Raw genomic sequence first — 17,484 nt, forward strand, 5'->3', positions numbered from 1 at the left:
AGTGAGAGGCCCACGTACCGCAAAAAAAAAAAAAAAAAAAATGTGCCGTCTTCAAAAGATTGTCTACCATCATCAAGATAATGTACTTTCCAGGAGGTGTTGCTCAATGAAAGATGTAAGTAATCCAGTGTTTTCCTCCCACAGGGGCACTTGAGGATCAACAGAGGATGCTGGAAGAACACTGCAGCCAATAGGGCAGTGGAGGGTGCCTTCCTGGACAGGGTCTGGGGTGTGCATGGCTTAGGCATCTGCTCCCTGCCACAAAGTAGTAAATCAGACCTGCCATCCTCAAAGTTTCTCATCTCCTTCTACCACGCACGGGATGGGGAGAAATGAGGTTGCCATTCTGAGATATGCTCGTAGATTTAAAGAGACATTACATTTACTAATTCTAAACATTGAAAAGACATGGGTACCGGACCTCTTTCAAGTCTAACACAACAGATCTGCCTGAGACCTAAAATCGTTCCATTATAGCGCCTGGTCAAAAGCTGCATCCACCAGAAGTAGCAGCCAACTGGCCCCATCCACTGCCCAAGTCTGTGGTCAGCTAGTGGCCATATTATGATGGGGCTATCAAGCATTGGCTTAATTCTTCTAAGAAGCCCAGTTCAATCTGGATCCACGGGCACCTAGCCAGCGGCGAAGTAGGAATAACATGTGTGCTTCCCCTGCTAAGTGTAAAACCAGACAGGCAACCCATGAAACTGGCATGTTCTGACATAACCGACTCTAAAGAAGAAACACTGGAAGGATTGCTGTTGCCAGTGAATTTTCCTAGAGGAATAGCAGAGGCTGTTATAGAGACAAAGTAGATTACACACTGACTCTGGGCTCTATTATAATGGCCTGGATCTGCCCTCTGTGGATGTCCCTGCCTTTAGTCACCCAAACACATCTAACAGTCTATTTTAAAGCAAGGTTAAGTCTTGCCTATTGTTTGGAGAATGGATTGTAGCACTACTAACCATGGTCTTCAGGCAATCTGTTTAACTTCTCTATGCCTCAGTTTTCTCAGTTGTAAAATGGGGATAATCACGGTATCTGATTTAGAGAATTTTGAGAATTAAATGAATAAATACATATAAAACAATGAGAACTGTGCCTGGCACACAGTAAGTACTCATAAATATAGCTATCATTATTTTTGTTATGTTTCAAAGATAAATTGTTCCACAATAAACTAGATACAAAACTACAAGGGATCCTGACAAAAATGAAAAGACTTATCTGTATCTACCGTATCTATTTCTTGCCTACCCCAATTTCCTTGGGGAGAATGGATATAAAGTCTTTGCCATTTACATTTGACATAACTTCCAGCATGACCTTGAATTTGCTGCTGTCACCCTCAGCCCCTGTTGTTCTCTCTCCTGTAGCCCCCCAGGTCAGAAGAGGGGTCAGGGCTGGGGCAGGGAGGTCAGAGAAAGCAGCCATCAAAACCGCCAAGTGCATAGTCAAAGCTAGGGAAAAGAGAAGAGTGGGAATGGTACAGGAACAGGAGAGAGAAGAGGTTGTAAGCGCGAAGGAGTCTTTGATTCCAGGGATGATGCTGCCTGTAGACCACAGGGGCTCAAAGTAGAACGATAAGGAGTTAAAAGCATCTTTGGTGTTGGAGGGGATTGCCTGGCAGAGAGATCACTGCTCTTATGAGCGTACTGGCTTTGTGGAGGCTGCAAAGGTATGGGATCAGAAGTGTATACGGTGTAGCTAGAATTCTGGCCTTAACTGTTTTCATGCTTCTCTTTTGCATGTTATAGTCCAGGTACAGTAACTGACTTCAGTTTCTCAACAGCACCCTGCTCTCCTGAGCCCTGGGAACTTTACATTAGCCATTATCTCTGTCTGCAACATCTTCCCTACTCAATCCTGTCCCCTGGGCTGACTCCTATTATTCATCCTTCGGACCCCAGTTTAGCCCTTCAGGAAACTCCCTGACCCTCAAGACTGAATTAGGCACCACTTCCATGTACTCCAAAAGCACCTTTTACTTTTCTTTCTTTTTTTTTTCCCTAAAGATTTATTTATTATTTATTTATTTTTGGCTGCATCGGGTCTCAGTTGTGGCACGCGGAATCTTCATTGAGGCATGCAGGATCTTTCGTTGTGGCGTGCGGGCTCTTCATTGTGGTGTGCAGGCTTCTCTGTAGTTGTGGCACGCAGGCTTCAGGGCTCATGAGCTCTGTAGTTTGTGGCACGCGGGCTCTCTAGTTAGGCATGCGAGCTCAATAGCTGTGGCACGCGGGCTTAGTTGCCCCACGGCACGTGGGATCTTAGTTCCCTGACCAGGGATGGAACCTACGTCCCCTGCATTGGAAGGCGGATTCTTTACCACTGGACCACCAGGGAAGTCCCTACTTTTCTATCTCAGCACTTATCATGGAGTATTGTCACTGAATGTTTAATTGTCTATCTCCTGCTAAACTGTCTAGGTACTGGTATCTTTAGCATCTAATGTGATGATTGGCATATTGTGAATGTTCAATATATATTTAAAAAACTTAATTGGTGGAACAAATCAGATGGAAAAAAAAGAGAGGGCAGATGCTTCAAATGTACTCATGGAGTAAAACAAGATATTTATTTGAATAACAACTCAGAGGAAGATAACAGGTTGGTCTGCAAAGGATATGTGATTCCAAAAGTAGGAACAAAACTGATCTCAAGGGCAAGGAACTGATCAATGTAAGAGAAGAAGTACCAGGGAATTCCCTGGTGGTCCAGTAGTTAGGACTTGACACTTTCACTGCCATGGCCTGGCCCAATCCCTGGGCAGGGAACTATGATCCCACAAGCTGCATGGTGCGGCTGAAAAAAAAAAAAAAAAAAGGTACCATTATTCCAAATACTAAACCAAGCTCAAGATCCAGGGTGTCTATTTAAACAATCTGAGTGGGTTGTCAACACAGATTCAAGTGTCAGATAATGGCAGGAGGCAGGCAGTTGGGTGTTTGTTACAGGGACTGTGCAACCAGTCCTGGGAAGAGTGAGGCTTAAGCACTAAAACTCTCACCCCTGTGTTGAGAGTGCTGGGAGCAGAACTTAGGAACTTAGGAAACTTAGGAAACAAGGAGTAAGGCAAGAACTCAGTTACTAGGAGATTGAAATACCAAGGACAGCGCAGAACTGACTGTATAAGTAGGAGTTGGGTAGAAGAGTCACATGGACAGGGTCTAAACAAACTATTATAGAGTGTGTGTGTGTGTGTGTGTGTGTGTGTGTGTGTGTGTGTGTTATAAAACTATAGCATGTGTAATAAGATAGATAATAGACATTCTAGATGACTGTTTCTGGGTATAACAGCTAAAAAAGTTCCAGAAGTCAGTAGATCTGTTTTTATGATGATGTGTTTATGATGATGCAAGCATGAAGGACGAGGAGGAATAAGCTATGAAATATAAATCCAGTTCAATTGTATTTTATTTTTCAGCATATAGGGAAATAGTACTAGAGAGCCTGCCAAGGGCAAACACTCAATAAATAAAATATATAATAAGACATAAATTCTAATAAAATATATAATATATTTATATAATATATAATATTATATAAAATATATAAAAATTTGCTCACACCAAAGTGTATGTTTTTGGTCTCCTTAAATTAAAAAATTAAATATTCATGTATATGATCTATAGAAATAAATTTCTTTGTTCTTATTTACAAATTACTGTATTATTACTAAATCAATTATTTTCTGAATTCTAATTCATCTCATAGTAGAAAATGCCTAATTACATACAACCTAGCAATTTTTGAAAACCTTGCACAAATCACATGATTTTTTTTTTTTTTTTGCAAAAACAGGTACAAAGTTTATTATTAGAGACACAGCATAACATGTGGGAGAGCACACAGAGAAAGTTTATTTAGTTAAGACAGAAGCAAGGAAGAAATACACACCCAGAGAGAAAGGGTGTGGGTGTCCTCCCTAATGAGGAACGCAGTAAAGAGGGGGTCAAATCATGTATATAGGGCAGTTCTTCCAGGTCGTTGTTTACCTTTGGCCAGTTATCTTTTCTTTTTTCACACCTGACCTGCCCTAGAAATCTCTCCAACATGCATGCACATCTTTTTGCCAAGATGGATTTCAGTGCAGAGGCCTGTGGGAGATTTGACAACATTTATTATGGGGTCGTGCCCCTCCCTTTTTGACCCCTGAGGAGCTTTTCTGCACATATGCAGTTGGGGAAGTAATAGATGCAGTCATCTTATCTCTTTACTCTAGCAGAGCTCAGCTCCTGCCCTAACTTTGTCTTTGGAGTGTCAGGGAAAACAAAGCTCCAATTTACTCCGCTGGACAAACTCCAGCTGTCCAGCCCAGGGCCTCATCTACCTCCTATCTCAGTATCTCTCTTTTTTTTTTTTGAATTTTATTTTATTTATTTTTTTATACAGCAGGTTCTTATTAGTCATCCATTTTATACACATCAGTGTATACATGTCGATCCCAGTCTCCCAATTCATCACACCACCACCATTTTTATACAACATATAATTAAATGTATTTTTTTAAACTTTTGGGTGTGATTGAATTATGTGCCTACATTAAAAGATTGTAGTACCAAATTCATACCAATTGGTGACAATCATAACAGGCTTTGGTATCACATCTGTTCAGCCAAGACCACTAGTTTAACCATGCCTGCTTCTGCAGGAGCCCCCAGTCTTTATGAGACAGTCTCTCAAGGCAGTATGTGTAGTGGTTAATGTAGAGAGCCCAAGCCTGGTTTCAAAGTCCAGTTGCCCTTGCTAGCCATGGCCTTTGAGCAAGTTACTTGACCTCTATGTGCCTCATATTCCTCATCTGTAACATGGAAGTGATAAGAATACCTATCTCTTTGTTGTAAAGATCAAATGAGTTGGACTTCCCTGGCGGTGCAGTGGTTAAGAATCTGCCTGCCAACGCAGGGGACACTGGTTTGAGCCCTGGTCTGGGAAGATCCCACATGCCATGGAGCAACTAAGCCCATGCGCCACAACTACTGAGCCTGTGCTCTAGAGCCCATGAGCCACAACTACTGAGCCCGCGTACCTAGAGCCTATGCTCTGCAACAAGAGAAGCCACCGCAAAAAGAAGCCCGTGCACCACAACAAAGTAGCCCCCGCTTGCCGCAACTAGAGAAAGCTCATGCGCAGCAACGAAGACCCAACACAGCCAAAAATAAATAAATAAAAATATTTTTAAAAAGAGCAAATGAGTTAATACATGTAACATGATTACAATGAACGTCAGCTCAATGAATGTCAGCTATCTATCTACATTATTATATCTTCTCTCCCTTGTTTTCAGAGGAAAGAGCCCACCAACCCTCCCCTACAAGAATATTGGAACTTCCTCTCTCTCCTCTTAAGTTTTATCTTATGTTGCCTGGGGGTAAGGATGGCAGTGGTAGGGCCAGTTCTGGCATTCCCCAGCATGCTCTGTGGTGTGGGGGCTGAGTTCATGCTGGCCTTTCTTTGAGTTTAGTATGTGGGGTACTTAGTGCCTTTGATTCTCAGCTTTGGGCTCAGCCACCATTCTGGGACAAGAGGAAAAAGCTCATTTGGCAGGCTGTCGTGTCACTTTTTGAAGCTTCAACATTCAGCCTTCCAAAATGGCTTGCTTTCTGCATGATCAGAGAAAGTGTTCACCTCACCCAGTTTAACACAGTGTTTATCAAACAGAGGGCAGGTATCCTTGGCCTCACTCTAGCATTATGTAAGTATCCAAAAATTCTTTTTTTTTTAAACTCCCATGAACACAGGGCTCTTTAGCCCTCCTCCTGCCCTTCTCCTGCCTATTCTTGGGGGCGTTGAGTAGGTCAAAACATTTTGCAAATCATAGTTTTAAATATTTAGCTAATATTTTAAACACTACATTGCTTGAACTTCCTATCACAGTGTAAGTCACAGTTCCCCCAGGCAGGCTCCTTAACTTATTTGCTATAAGCAATTGAGCTACTGGCACTTTTTTTGATGTTTATTTACTTGTTGGGGTTTTGTTTTTGTTTTTTCAGTTGAAATCCTTCCTCTGGATCTTAAGTTGTGTTTGGCATTTTCCTCTGGGAAGAAGAAAAAAATTTTAAAAACTTAAACTCAGAGTTGGTATAAAATAAAAACAAATAGAAAATGTTGGCTGAAAACTCCATAGTCACAGAGTTTTCCAGAGGCAAATGTTATAGCTAATCATTTTCATATTTGCTTGGAAAATAGTCTGGAACTTGTGAGTCTTTACTATTCAGCTCTTTGGTAGGTAATTAAATGTAAGCAAAGAGCTCCTTTCCTAACAACGTTAAAATCTGCTTACTTTAATGAAAAATGTTGTGTGATATACTTGGTCACAGATGTAAGCTTTTGAATAACATTGAACTGATTTTAGATAATCATTTTCCCATTTTTTTCTGCTTGTTTAATTGCCAAAACAGGATTTTTTGAAAATAATCCAGCATGTATAAAGAACACTTGGGCTTCTGAATCTCAAAAATAAATATATGAATAAAGCCTAAATCATTAGAAAAATGAACATTTCACCAAAGCAGTAGTATATGATTGGTCTCAACCTGATAAGGGTTTTTAGAAAGTGATGAAGGTTCTTTATTTTCATTTCTCTTCTGATTCCTATTGGCTAGTCAATCTATTTAATGTGGAGTATATTTTATTTGTAACAAAATTGTTGTAGACAATTTGGCATCAAAACAATGAAAGTGAAGAAAGAACTTAAAATATGCTAAAAAATGGAATTATCCAATCAGGAAGAGAAATTTTTTATTGGGTACAATTGAACATAAAACATTATATTAGTTTCTGGTGTATGACATAAGGATTTGATATTTGTAAGTATTGTGAAATAATCACCACGGTAAGTCTAGTTAACATCCATTGCCATACATAGTTACAGAACTGTAGAAAATGTTTTTTATAAAACAGGAAGGAAATAAAATGACACGGGTAAAATTTGAAAGTTTGTGACGTTAAATTATAGTATTTTTATTCAAAAGTCTGTGACTGGGTATCCTTGAAACTATCTCTTTACAGTGGCCACGGATTTAACTACCCTAAAACATAGCTTCCTGGGCGTCTAAACAACAGAGAGTCCATACTTGCCATATTCTCGAAGTCAGTACAGATCAGCCTAGATAAGACCCAATAGATATTAATTTATCCCACGCTCAAGTGGTTTAAGAAACAGATATTACTTTTTGGTGACAAACTGGTAGCTATGTTTGCTTCAGGGGTCAAAGAAATACCATAGCAAAGGAGACTGTGGGGACAAAAGTAGAATCTTGCAGTTTTCAGCAAAAACATCTAAGAATGCATGGACTGTTATAAATTTCAGTGGGTTAGTAAAAAATCTGGTGAGACTGGGAGGTTATAAGAATCTAACCAGAAGATTACTATTTTGAGTTCACTTCCAGATGTTCAGAATGATTTATAATGCTCTAAGTCAAGATAATCTATATTAAATTATTTGTTTGGTGTTATATTTCTACTTTCATTTTAGTGTCACAGGAGAGAAAATTTCCTCTGTTCTGTCTGACAAAGCTATAAGTTTCACTTAAATATACTGTGCTTAACTGAAACATATACTTTTAATTGTTTCCTACAAGAATCAGAAATGAAAAACTAGATACATATTTCACTGTTTTATTTTTTCCATGATCATATCAAGAAGGCAGATAAATTAAGTACTTTTAATTTATACTTTTAATTAGGAAAAGAATTTATTAAATTCTTTTCCTAATTAAATACTAGGAAAAGAAATAAGAATTTCCTGATAGCCACTGGAAGAGGTACAAGGTTCAGTTTTAAACAGCTGCTTATCTACATCATGTGTTTATCTGTCTCCATTAGTATTGAGTAATCTCATTCAGAGGCTCCCTTTAAAAAAAAAGACAGATAACAAATACTACATTACCTTGTTTTCCAAACAGATTGTTCAGAGATTTTCAATGATGGGTATAAGCAGAGTGGATTTTACCAAATCAAACCTCTCCAGAGCCCAGCAGAATTCTCTGTTTATTGTGACATGTCCGATGGAGGAGGATGGACTGTAATTCAGAGACGATCTGATGGCAGTGAGAACTTTAACAGGTGTGTTAATTATGACATAAGGATTTATCTGGAGTAGGAAATGTGAGGTTTACAGTAAGTTAAGCCTTTTTATTATATCCTGAAGTGTATTAATTAGACAGAATTTCATTCTCTTAATAATAATAAAATACATTAGCTAATCAAGAAAATATTGGAGGTAGGGGTGGAGGTGCACACCTTGGGTACTGCAAAGGTCCATTTGGATTTTGCTAAAGTCAGCTTTCACTTTAATTTTTTAGAGACTGGAATGATTATGAAAATGGCTTTGGAAATTTTGTCCAAAAAAATGGCGAATATTGGCTGGGTAATAGAAATCTTCACTTATTGACTACACAAGGTAAGGTTTGCCTAATATCAACTTCATCTGAAATACAATAAAAAGAACACAAATGTTTTTCACTAAATCATAGGCAATAGAACTAATTCAGTAACTACTATGATTTGCAGATGGCAATGATCGCTTTTGGGCAATAATTCCCTTTGTAAAATGTGGCTGCTTGTACCTGGGTTGTGGGAGGGAGATTTCTCATATATTTTTGTTCTGTTTCTTGGAAGGAAAGCTAATGTTATAATCATTCTTTTTAAATGCCTTGAGCACCTCAAAACATATATATTGTATCAGTTATCTGCTGGCACAATAAGACTGTGAAACAAGACATAAATTTAGTGGCTTAAAACAACAACTGCTTCTTATTTCTCACAGATCTACAGGTTGGCTGGATGGCTTTGCTGATCAGGGCTGGGCTCTGCTAATCTTGGCTCAGCTTGCTCATGGGTTGGTGATTAACTTCCTGGTCAACTGGAGGCTGGCTGTTCTAGGCTAGCCTTGGATAGAATGCTTCAGTTCACTCCATTTGGTCTCTCATCTTCCAGCTGGCTAGTCTGGACTTGCTCTTGAAGCAGAGGCAGAGTTCCAAGAGAGACAGTGGAAGCACATAACTTTCTTGAGACCCAGACTCAGAAATGGCACACAGTCACTTTCACTGCCTTCTATTGGTGACAGCAAGTCACAGGACCTACTCAGGTGTAAGGGGAAAGGAAATAGACTTAATGGGAGGAGTTACAAAGTCTCATTGCAAAGGGAAGGGTGAAGAATTGAGGAATTATGGCAGTTTTTTGGAATCAAATACCACAATATGCTAAATATTTTTGTTCCCATTCCATTTCCAAATTTTATTTTGAAAAATTTCCAAGACACAGCAAAACTGGAAAAAGTTTCAACCTACCACCTAGATTTTACATTAACATTTTAATCCCGTATCTATCCATCCATCAATCCATTTTTTTGGACATATTTCAAAGTAAATTGTGTACATCTGTAAAATTCCCCCTATATAGCTTTTGCATGGATATCTTTAACTAGAGTTCAATATTTGTCTAAAATATCACGAGTTTAATAATACGTTTTCCAAGCTTCTCTTTCCCATGTTCTTTTGCTCCAATCCTTTACCTTCCTTACCTTAGTTGCTATCTCAGATTGTAGTCAGTTCCACTCAAATCTGATTCCTAATGTTTCATAAAAGGCAACTGTATTGCTCAAGAAAACATGCTAAATCACACTGGCAATGCACTAAATGTAAGGGCAAGGGTTTATTTTTTTCAAATAAGTTAAGGAAAGTGATTGGTGTTTCTATATTCATAATAGTATGATTATAATTATAGAGATCTTTGAGACATCAGAATAGTAACTCAGAGAGGATGGATAATCCTAGATGCCTAATGCTTTCTTTGTATATTCTTCTTGTGATCCGTGCTCTCTAAATTTCAATGTATTTATTATCCTACTTTCAAGTGTTTTATGATAGATATATAACATTTATCATCCCAGCTTCTGTTTCTTTCACACATTAATATGCATCTGATTTCTTGTTGAAACTATGAAAACCCCAAGAAGTAACCTTTGGCTCCTTCTAAACATACAAATTTCAGAGTTATTATTTTTCAAATTATTATTAAGTGTTTATTTGCCCAGATGCGCTTTGCCAACACATCTGCTTCCCCTTCAGGTTTTGATTGGTGTTTCAGGCTGGCTGCTCTCATGGTAGCAAAAACGTATTGATCAGTTCCAGGCATCACAACTGCATATCACATCATCCCAAGGAAAAACAGTGCCTTTGACCTTGCATTTCTTAATTATGAGAGCCTTTAAGGCTAAGGAGTTGCCTCTGAAAATAGCTTTATCCCCATTATACAAATTTTGGCTGAAGTGTTTGCAATAAAAAGTTAATTTAGGGCTTCCCTGGTGGCGCAGTGGTTGAGAGTCCGCCTGCCGATGCAGGAGACATGGGTTCGTGCCCCGGTCTGGGAAGATCCCACATGCCGCGGAGCGGCTGGGCCCGTGAGCCATGGCCGCTGGGCCTGCGCGTCTGGAGCCTGTGCTCCGCAACGGGAGAGGCCACAGCAGTGAGAGGCCCCGGTACAGCAAAAAAAAAAAAAAAAAAAGTTAATTTAGAAATGGTCTGTAATTGAACTTTTATTTACTCATTGACCAAAGAGATATTTAGATGGTTACCTAAAAGTCTGAATCTCTTCTATAATACAAAGCACTTTTTTTAGGAGTCTTGACTTAGCCTGTGTTACTGCTCTTGTCCCCTTTGCAGTCTTAGCTCGCATAACATTTAGTACGTTTTGATCAGATGAAAGTGGCCTCTTCCTTGAAACCCCACTTTAGAGAGCTCCATGGAACAAGGAATTTGTGGGGCCAAAGTGCCTCCTAGACTCGCTCCAGTGATGGGGAATCCAGCATTCCCTGCCCAAGAAGCCTTGAACTTGTCTCCAGGACCTGCTCATGCCTCTTCTTCATCTGTCCCCACTGTGGGACAATTATACAGCTGGTGTGTGCACCCCTAAGTCTGAGGGGAGGTAAAGAAAGAGCTTTCATTTTGGTGTAAAAAGAGTGTGGGTGTGCAGCCTGGAACGCCCATGCGTGTGGGCAAAGCCCCTTGCTGTGTGTGGTGGAGACAGAGGTGGAAGAGAAGGGAAGTAGACCACAGACCAGGCCTGCATGACGTGTCTCCATGTTCTGGCCCGGAACTGGGAGGCAGCCAAGACTAAATTCAAACCTGATCTTACAGGTCACTGTGAAAGTTTATTTATCAAAGTAGGAGGATTGAATATAGTTATTATCTAACAGTTAGTTTGATTTATAACTTTTTATGTTTCTGACAATATTTTTGTTTCTGAAAAAAGAATAGTCTTTGTTATTTGCAGATGATGGGACAATGAAGAAAAGATGATTACTTGATGATATCAACTATTTCAGTCATTATTTATATTTAAGATCAACATTCTTACCAAAAGTAAGAAAAAAGAGGATAAATGTTTAAACGTCTTAAAACTTCTTTCATGGTTAGATTTCTTAATCTACTTACTAAAAAATGACTTGCTTTCTGTTGTTCTTTGCCAAGTGAATTACACTGGCTTTTACCTGTGATAGATGCAGTAGAAATGTTCTACCTTTAATTTTGCGTCCCTAATTTTTTTCAAGTAAAATACACAATAAAACATTCACGTTGTAAATACAATGGAGTCACTGCTTATTCTTTGAAAACTGACTCATGGCAGAAGGAAATGGTCTAAGTAAAATAGAGCTGCAAATTATTTTTAAGCCTCAGTAAATCAGTGTCATGTCACAAATTAAAAAAAAAAACAACTACGATTTCTTTTTTTTTTTTCAGGAGACTACACATTAAAAATCAACCTGGCAGATTTTGAAAAAAATAGCCGTTATGCACAATATAGAAATTTCAAAGTTGGAGATGAAAAGGTACTAACATTTTCAAATAACTAACATCATGAATTAACATGTAAAACATACAATATAAACCTGAAGTCAGGGGAAACAAAAATATGCAATAGAACCTAATCATTTATTTATTAAATAAGCCTGTTAAAATAGTAACAACTGATCATGGAAGTCACCTATTTTCCTTTAGAATTCCTATGATTTGCATATTGGGGAATATTCTGGAACAGCTGGAGACTCCCTTGCAGCGAATTTTCATCCTGAAGTGCAATGGTGGGCCAGTCACCAAAGAATGAAATTCAGCACATGGGACAGAGATAACGACAACTACGAAGGGAACTGTGCCAAAGAAGATCAGTCTGGCTGGTGGTTTAACAGGTTTGACATTTTATAAACATAATTGTAGTGGCGTTGATGATTGCTCACTGGTGGGCATTAATTATAATATATGAGGTAATGTTGGTCTTCTTTGTGATACTGGTATTATTAAATAAACACCTTTATAAGAATTCTTTTTTTTTTTTTTTTTTTTTTTTTTTTGCGGTACGCGGGCCTCTCACTGCCGTGGCCTCTCCCGTTGCGGAGCACAGGCTCCGGACGCGCAGGCTCAGCGGCCATGGCTCATGGGCCCAGCCGCTCCGCGGCATGTGGGATCTTCCCGGACCGGGGCACGAACCCATGTCCCCTGCATCAGCAGGCAGACTCTCAACCACTGTGCCACCAGGGAAGCCCTATAAGAATTCTTAAGTGATGAAGTAGCTTTAAGGATTTGTTCATTGTGTACATTAGTAAAGCTTGAAAGATATATCATAGAAATAAATCAAATTACTGCTTTTACAAAGATTCTTTGCAAACTGAATCATGGGTGAGTTATCATAAGGAGTGGGTCACAAATTGACACAAAGAAATAGAGAACATTTTCGATGTTCTAATAACCAAGTAGCTCTCCACCTTCTCGTATCATACCAAATGGCCATGTTATTGTAATTTTTTCTGTGTAATACTACTTTTCATTTACTGTGACTTTTATTAAATCATTGAATCCAAGCTCCTTCCAATGCATAAATTTCCTCTACAACATTCCTGAAACCTAATTCCACCTTCTCATTGAATACTTCACTGTTACTTTATCAGCAAACTTATTCCATTTTTGATTGTACTAAATCAGTTTTTCTTCATTTTCCTTTTGTTTGCCTGAAATCTTTCTTCTTATTACTTTGGCAGTTTTTTTTCTCAGTAGCTACAGAATAATTGTATTCTTTTTCAACATAATATCTTCGGGTGCTGGATAAGAAGATATTTATTGTATTCCTCAATGTTTTCTCTTCTCTAAGCTAGATATGCCTCATTCCTGTAACTGTTCTCCACCCACGATGATATCCAGACAGTACCCTTTGTTGTAATCACAAAGTTAAGGCAGGAATGGAAAAATTCAAACAGTCTTCCTTAAAAATAACCTGATAAGCCTGCTATGTCTGCAAAGCAGATGTGCTCAGACTCTTAGGCAGTACATGAGCTTTGAACATCTTTTCTATTTAGAAGACAGGGGCCCCCTCAAAATAACTTTGCATTACAGAATCTTTAGTGAGTGAGTATTTCTGGCGTGCCGTGTTTTCCATGTAATTGAGGACTAATCATTTAAATTCCATAATCCAAATGTTAACATTTTTTTGGTTATGTAAACACTTTTAAAACATTAAGCATCCTCTATTTTATTAAGTGGAGGTATACCAGACATATGTCTATTTTCCCTACAATCATGAGAATAGTCATCATGAACATCACGTGTTATTGTGATGTGCTGATTTTAGAGTTGTAGATTCTAGGGAGGTACAGCTTGTTATATATAGTGTGGAGTGTCAAGCTGAATCTAAATAGTTGTAAAAACACTATTTTATCTGGATTTTGCTTTTTTCAAAGTTTGACTCCATTTAATTTTTGGTCATTTTGTAAGGGAAGTGGAACACACACAGCAGTGAGAGGAGACAGAGAAACGAAGTGATCTTTCCTGTTTAACAGGTTGAAGATGGTGTTAATCTTTTTCCCTAGCGGCTTTCTTATTCTCTTAAAACCGTCTTTATCAGCTTCTCTTCATCCTCCTTTTTCTTCCCATTATTCTAAGTTAGCCTTATGTAAGAATTATCAGCATTATGTAAAACATCTATAATTCACAAAGTTGTAAGCATCCCTTAATGTTTGATTTGGAACAGAATTCCAACACGGAAATAACAACCACATTGTTAATGTTAGCAGGAGATCAAAACTATAAGTACCTACCCAGTTGAACGACAGCTGGCACACAGATTAACAGGGGCTAATAAACGATTTACTTGACTTTAAAGATAGGGGTTCAGGAAAGACAAAGAAAGGCAATTCAGTAGCTGGAGCCACCCAAGGAGCCTGCATTATCCTTGGAGTCAAAGGAGATGATAAGGCTGGAAAAACAGAAAAGCTGGAGAAAAAGTCAATTGTTCCAGGAGCTCAGTGCTACTTCTCCCATACCTGCTACTTCTGTGGTTTAACTCCGTCATCCTCTTCCTCCTTACTCTTTTTTTTTCCTGTCCCATAGTTCTTCCAATTTACATGAAATCTTGGCACTTCATAAGTATATTCCACTTACAAGGCATTCCTTCTCTGCCTAGCAAACTAATCACTGAATGTTGACGTTTTCTCTGCTTTTCTGGTGTAGCATCTCATGTGTGTGCTCACAGCTACTTCTTCACCAAGGAAGCCCCAATCTAACTTCAAGTCCAGGCTGTTCTAGAACCTGGAAGATGCTGGAAAATTGGTCTTAGAATTCCTAAGGTTTCCTGTGTTGACCAGAGCCAGTTTCCTAATAGCATTCAAATCACAGACCAAATTAAAAAGTACATGTAGTAGATGTCTCTAGGAAGACAGAAATATGCCAAATATATGTTCTGGAGGCTCAATTTAGAGTATTTTGTCTTTTGACGTTACTTTCCAATGCAGTTTTTTTTTTTTTTTTTTTTTTTTTTTCTGCGGTATGCGGGCCTCTCACCGTTGTGGCCTCCCCCGTCGCGGAGCACAGGCTCCGGACGCGCAGGCTCCGGACGCGCAGGCTCCGGACGCGCAGGCTCAGCGGCCATGGCTCACGGGCCCAGCCGCTCCGCGGCATATGGGATCCTCCCAGACCGGGGCACGAACCCGTATCCCCTGTATCGGCGGGCGGACTCTCAACCACTTGCGCCACCAGGGAGGCCCTCCAATGCAGTTTTTAAAACACAGTAGGCTCTTAACACTTGCAGATTTAGCGTACGTGGTTTTGATTAGTTACATCAGTTTAAGTTAGGAGGACTGTCAGAACGGTCAGCAGGAGAGCATTACAAGGTGGGTAAGGGATTCAAGCCAGCCACTCAGCGTTTATGGGTAAATTGTATGCTTTCTTTGATTCAGTAATTGAGGTGCTTTCCAAAGACTTTAAGAACTATCCCTTGTGAATGTTCTCCTTACGTCCTAATGTCTGATATCTTTTCATTGGTTATATCAATAAATATACAGTAACTAATTTCATAACAGTACACAGAAAATTATCACCTATCCTCAGTTTATCCATATCAGGAACAAAATTGACCGATTCCAAAGGAGGAAGCGGGACATTTAAAAATTTGTGATAACCTAACCAACTTATCTAGGTTGGGGCAATAAATGTAAAAAGTTAACTCGCATCTAAGACAAATGATTATTGTCTGATGGCTGGGAAATTTTTAAATGGTGGTTTAGGTTTTGTTTTCTTATCCTTGAGCTTAAAATAATTGATATACTGGTGCTTTTTAAGAGGGAGGAAGGGAATTTGAATTTCGAAAGCTAAGTCTTGGCAGCAGATGGATGAACACTGTAAGTGTAAAGTATACAGGGGAGCTGGCAAATAGAGCAGCGGGCACGCCTTGCTTTGTTAACCCATACTGCTCTTGCTAAGGCTCAGGCTTACAAGGTCATGTTTTTGCTTGCTTGTTTTCTCCCTCCCTCCCTCCCTCCCTTCCTTCCTTCCTTCCTTTTCTATTAAGAACAGAGCTCCTTCTTTATCAGTACTCTATAAGTGGCCTAGGTTTTATCCTGAGAGTTGTTATGGTACTAAAACCCACCAGTTTAAAAAACTCATGTTGCAGAATCACTTGGCTTATCTAAATATTCCCTTATCTAAAAATGGCAGAGGGAGTTCCCTGGTGGTCCAGTGGTTAGGACTCCACACTCTCACTGGCAAGGGCGTGGGTTCAATCCCTGGATGGGGAACTAAGATCCCACAAGCCGCTCGGCGTGGCCAAAAAAAAAAAAAAAAAGGCAGAATTCATAATTAAAATGTTTTTAATCATTTGCTAGCAAAATAAAATGGTTTCAAAGGGTATTTTTCTAGTCTGATTGTTTTGTGTTTATGTTTCCTCCCACTAGGTGTCACTCTGCAAACCTGAATGGTTTCTATCACACTGGCCCCTACAGGGCTAAAACAGACAATGGGATAGTCTGGCAGACCTGGCACGGATGGTGGTATTCCTTGAAATCTGTGGTTATGAAAATTAGGCCAAATGATTTTATTCCAAATATTGTTTAATTGTCCCTGCTGGGCTTTCATTTCTGCAGTTCATCTTGGTTTAAGTGATTTGAAAAATAGCAAATCTGAACCTTCACATGTATAATGATGGCAATTGTTATGTGCACTACTTTCCATTCTTACTTGCCTTTATTACTTAATGTACTTTCAGTACAGAAAATATGTGATATTCACCAAATAAATGTAGATTATGTTACTATTTAATTGAATTCCTATGTGCAAAGGACTACAATAAGAGAAGAGATTATTGCTGAACAAAAAATAAAAAGCATAGAGTATATACATGACTTGGGAGATAACACAGCATAAATTTATAATAAATTACATATGAATGCAGTTTTAAAAATACATGAAAAAAATCCAGCAAATAATGGATTGCCAAATCAACTGCGTGGATAATAAATATTATGCATTGAGAATGAACTCAGGTCTCTGACTGCAAAGCTAGAACTTTAAATACAACCCAGGATCTTAATCACTATAAAACACTTTCTCGTATTTTTAGGATGTTTATGTAGATTACACACTTCTTTCAGAAGCCTCATTTTATTTCTTATACCAATCCTGTGAGGTATTATTATTCCCATTTCAAAGAGCTGAGAATTTGAGGATCTGAGAGGCTGTTATTGCTCAAAGTTACAAAGCTAATAAGTAGGGGAACAAGGACTCAAATCCAAGTCTTCACATGCTGAATCAAATGTTTTGCACTCACGCTGCAACTTCTGGGATGTGTCAGACACAGAAGATGCACTTCAAACCCACGTGAAGCTCATTTTTTGGATAAAAACATACACTAACCATACAATCACAAAAATATAAATAATTCTAAAAGCTGATAAGTATGAAGAAAAAATATGTGCCTGGGGGATGTATAGCAGGGAACCTGACCTGGCTTGGGGAAGGGGGGTCAGAGAAGTTTCCCAGAAGAACTAACTTTTTGAGCTGATATCTTCTTTTTTTTTTTTTTTTTTTTTTGTGGTACGCGGGCCTCTCACTGTTGTGGCCTCTCCCGTTGCAGAGCACAGGCTCCCGACGCGCAGGCTCAGTGGCCATGGCTCACGGGCCCAGCCGCTCCGCGGCATGTGGGATCTTCCCAGAC

At 39.0% G+C, this 17,484-nt stretch overlaps 1 protein-coding gene across 1 annotated transcript in view; it reads left to right on the plus strand.

The window, feature by feature from the left end:
- Positions 1-16,385, plus strand: part of FGL1 (fibrinogen like 1) — a 60,054-nt gene extending 43,669 nt beyond the window's left edge. Inside the window, exons 4-8 of the mRNA XM_060086023.1 lie at positions 7,914-8,073; positions 8,313-8,410; positions 11,751-11,839; positions 12,009-12,196; positions 16,226-16,385. Of these exons, the coding sequence (XP_059942006.1) occupies positions 7,914-8,073; positions 8,313-8,410; positions 11,751-11,839; positions 12,009-12,196; positions 16,226-16,385 (695 nt within the window). The remainder of the gene's footprint in view (positions 1-7,913; positions 8,074-8,312; positions 8,411-11,750; positions 11,840-12,008; positions 12,197-16,225) is intronic.
- Positions 16,386-17,484: the final 1,099 nt, after the last annotated feature.

The sequence above is a fragment of the Mesoplodon densirostris genome, chromosome 20 (genome assembly GCF_025265405.1).
Source record: "Mesoplodon densirostris isolate mMesDen1 chromosome 20, mMesDen1 primary haplotype, whole genome shotgun sequence".
Taxonomy (NCBI): domain Eukaryota; kingdom Metazoa; phylum Chordata; class Mammalia; order Artiodactyla; family Ziphiidae; genus Mesoplodon; species Mesoplodon densirostris.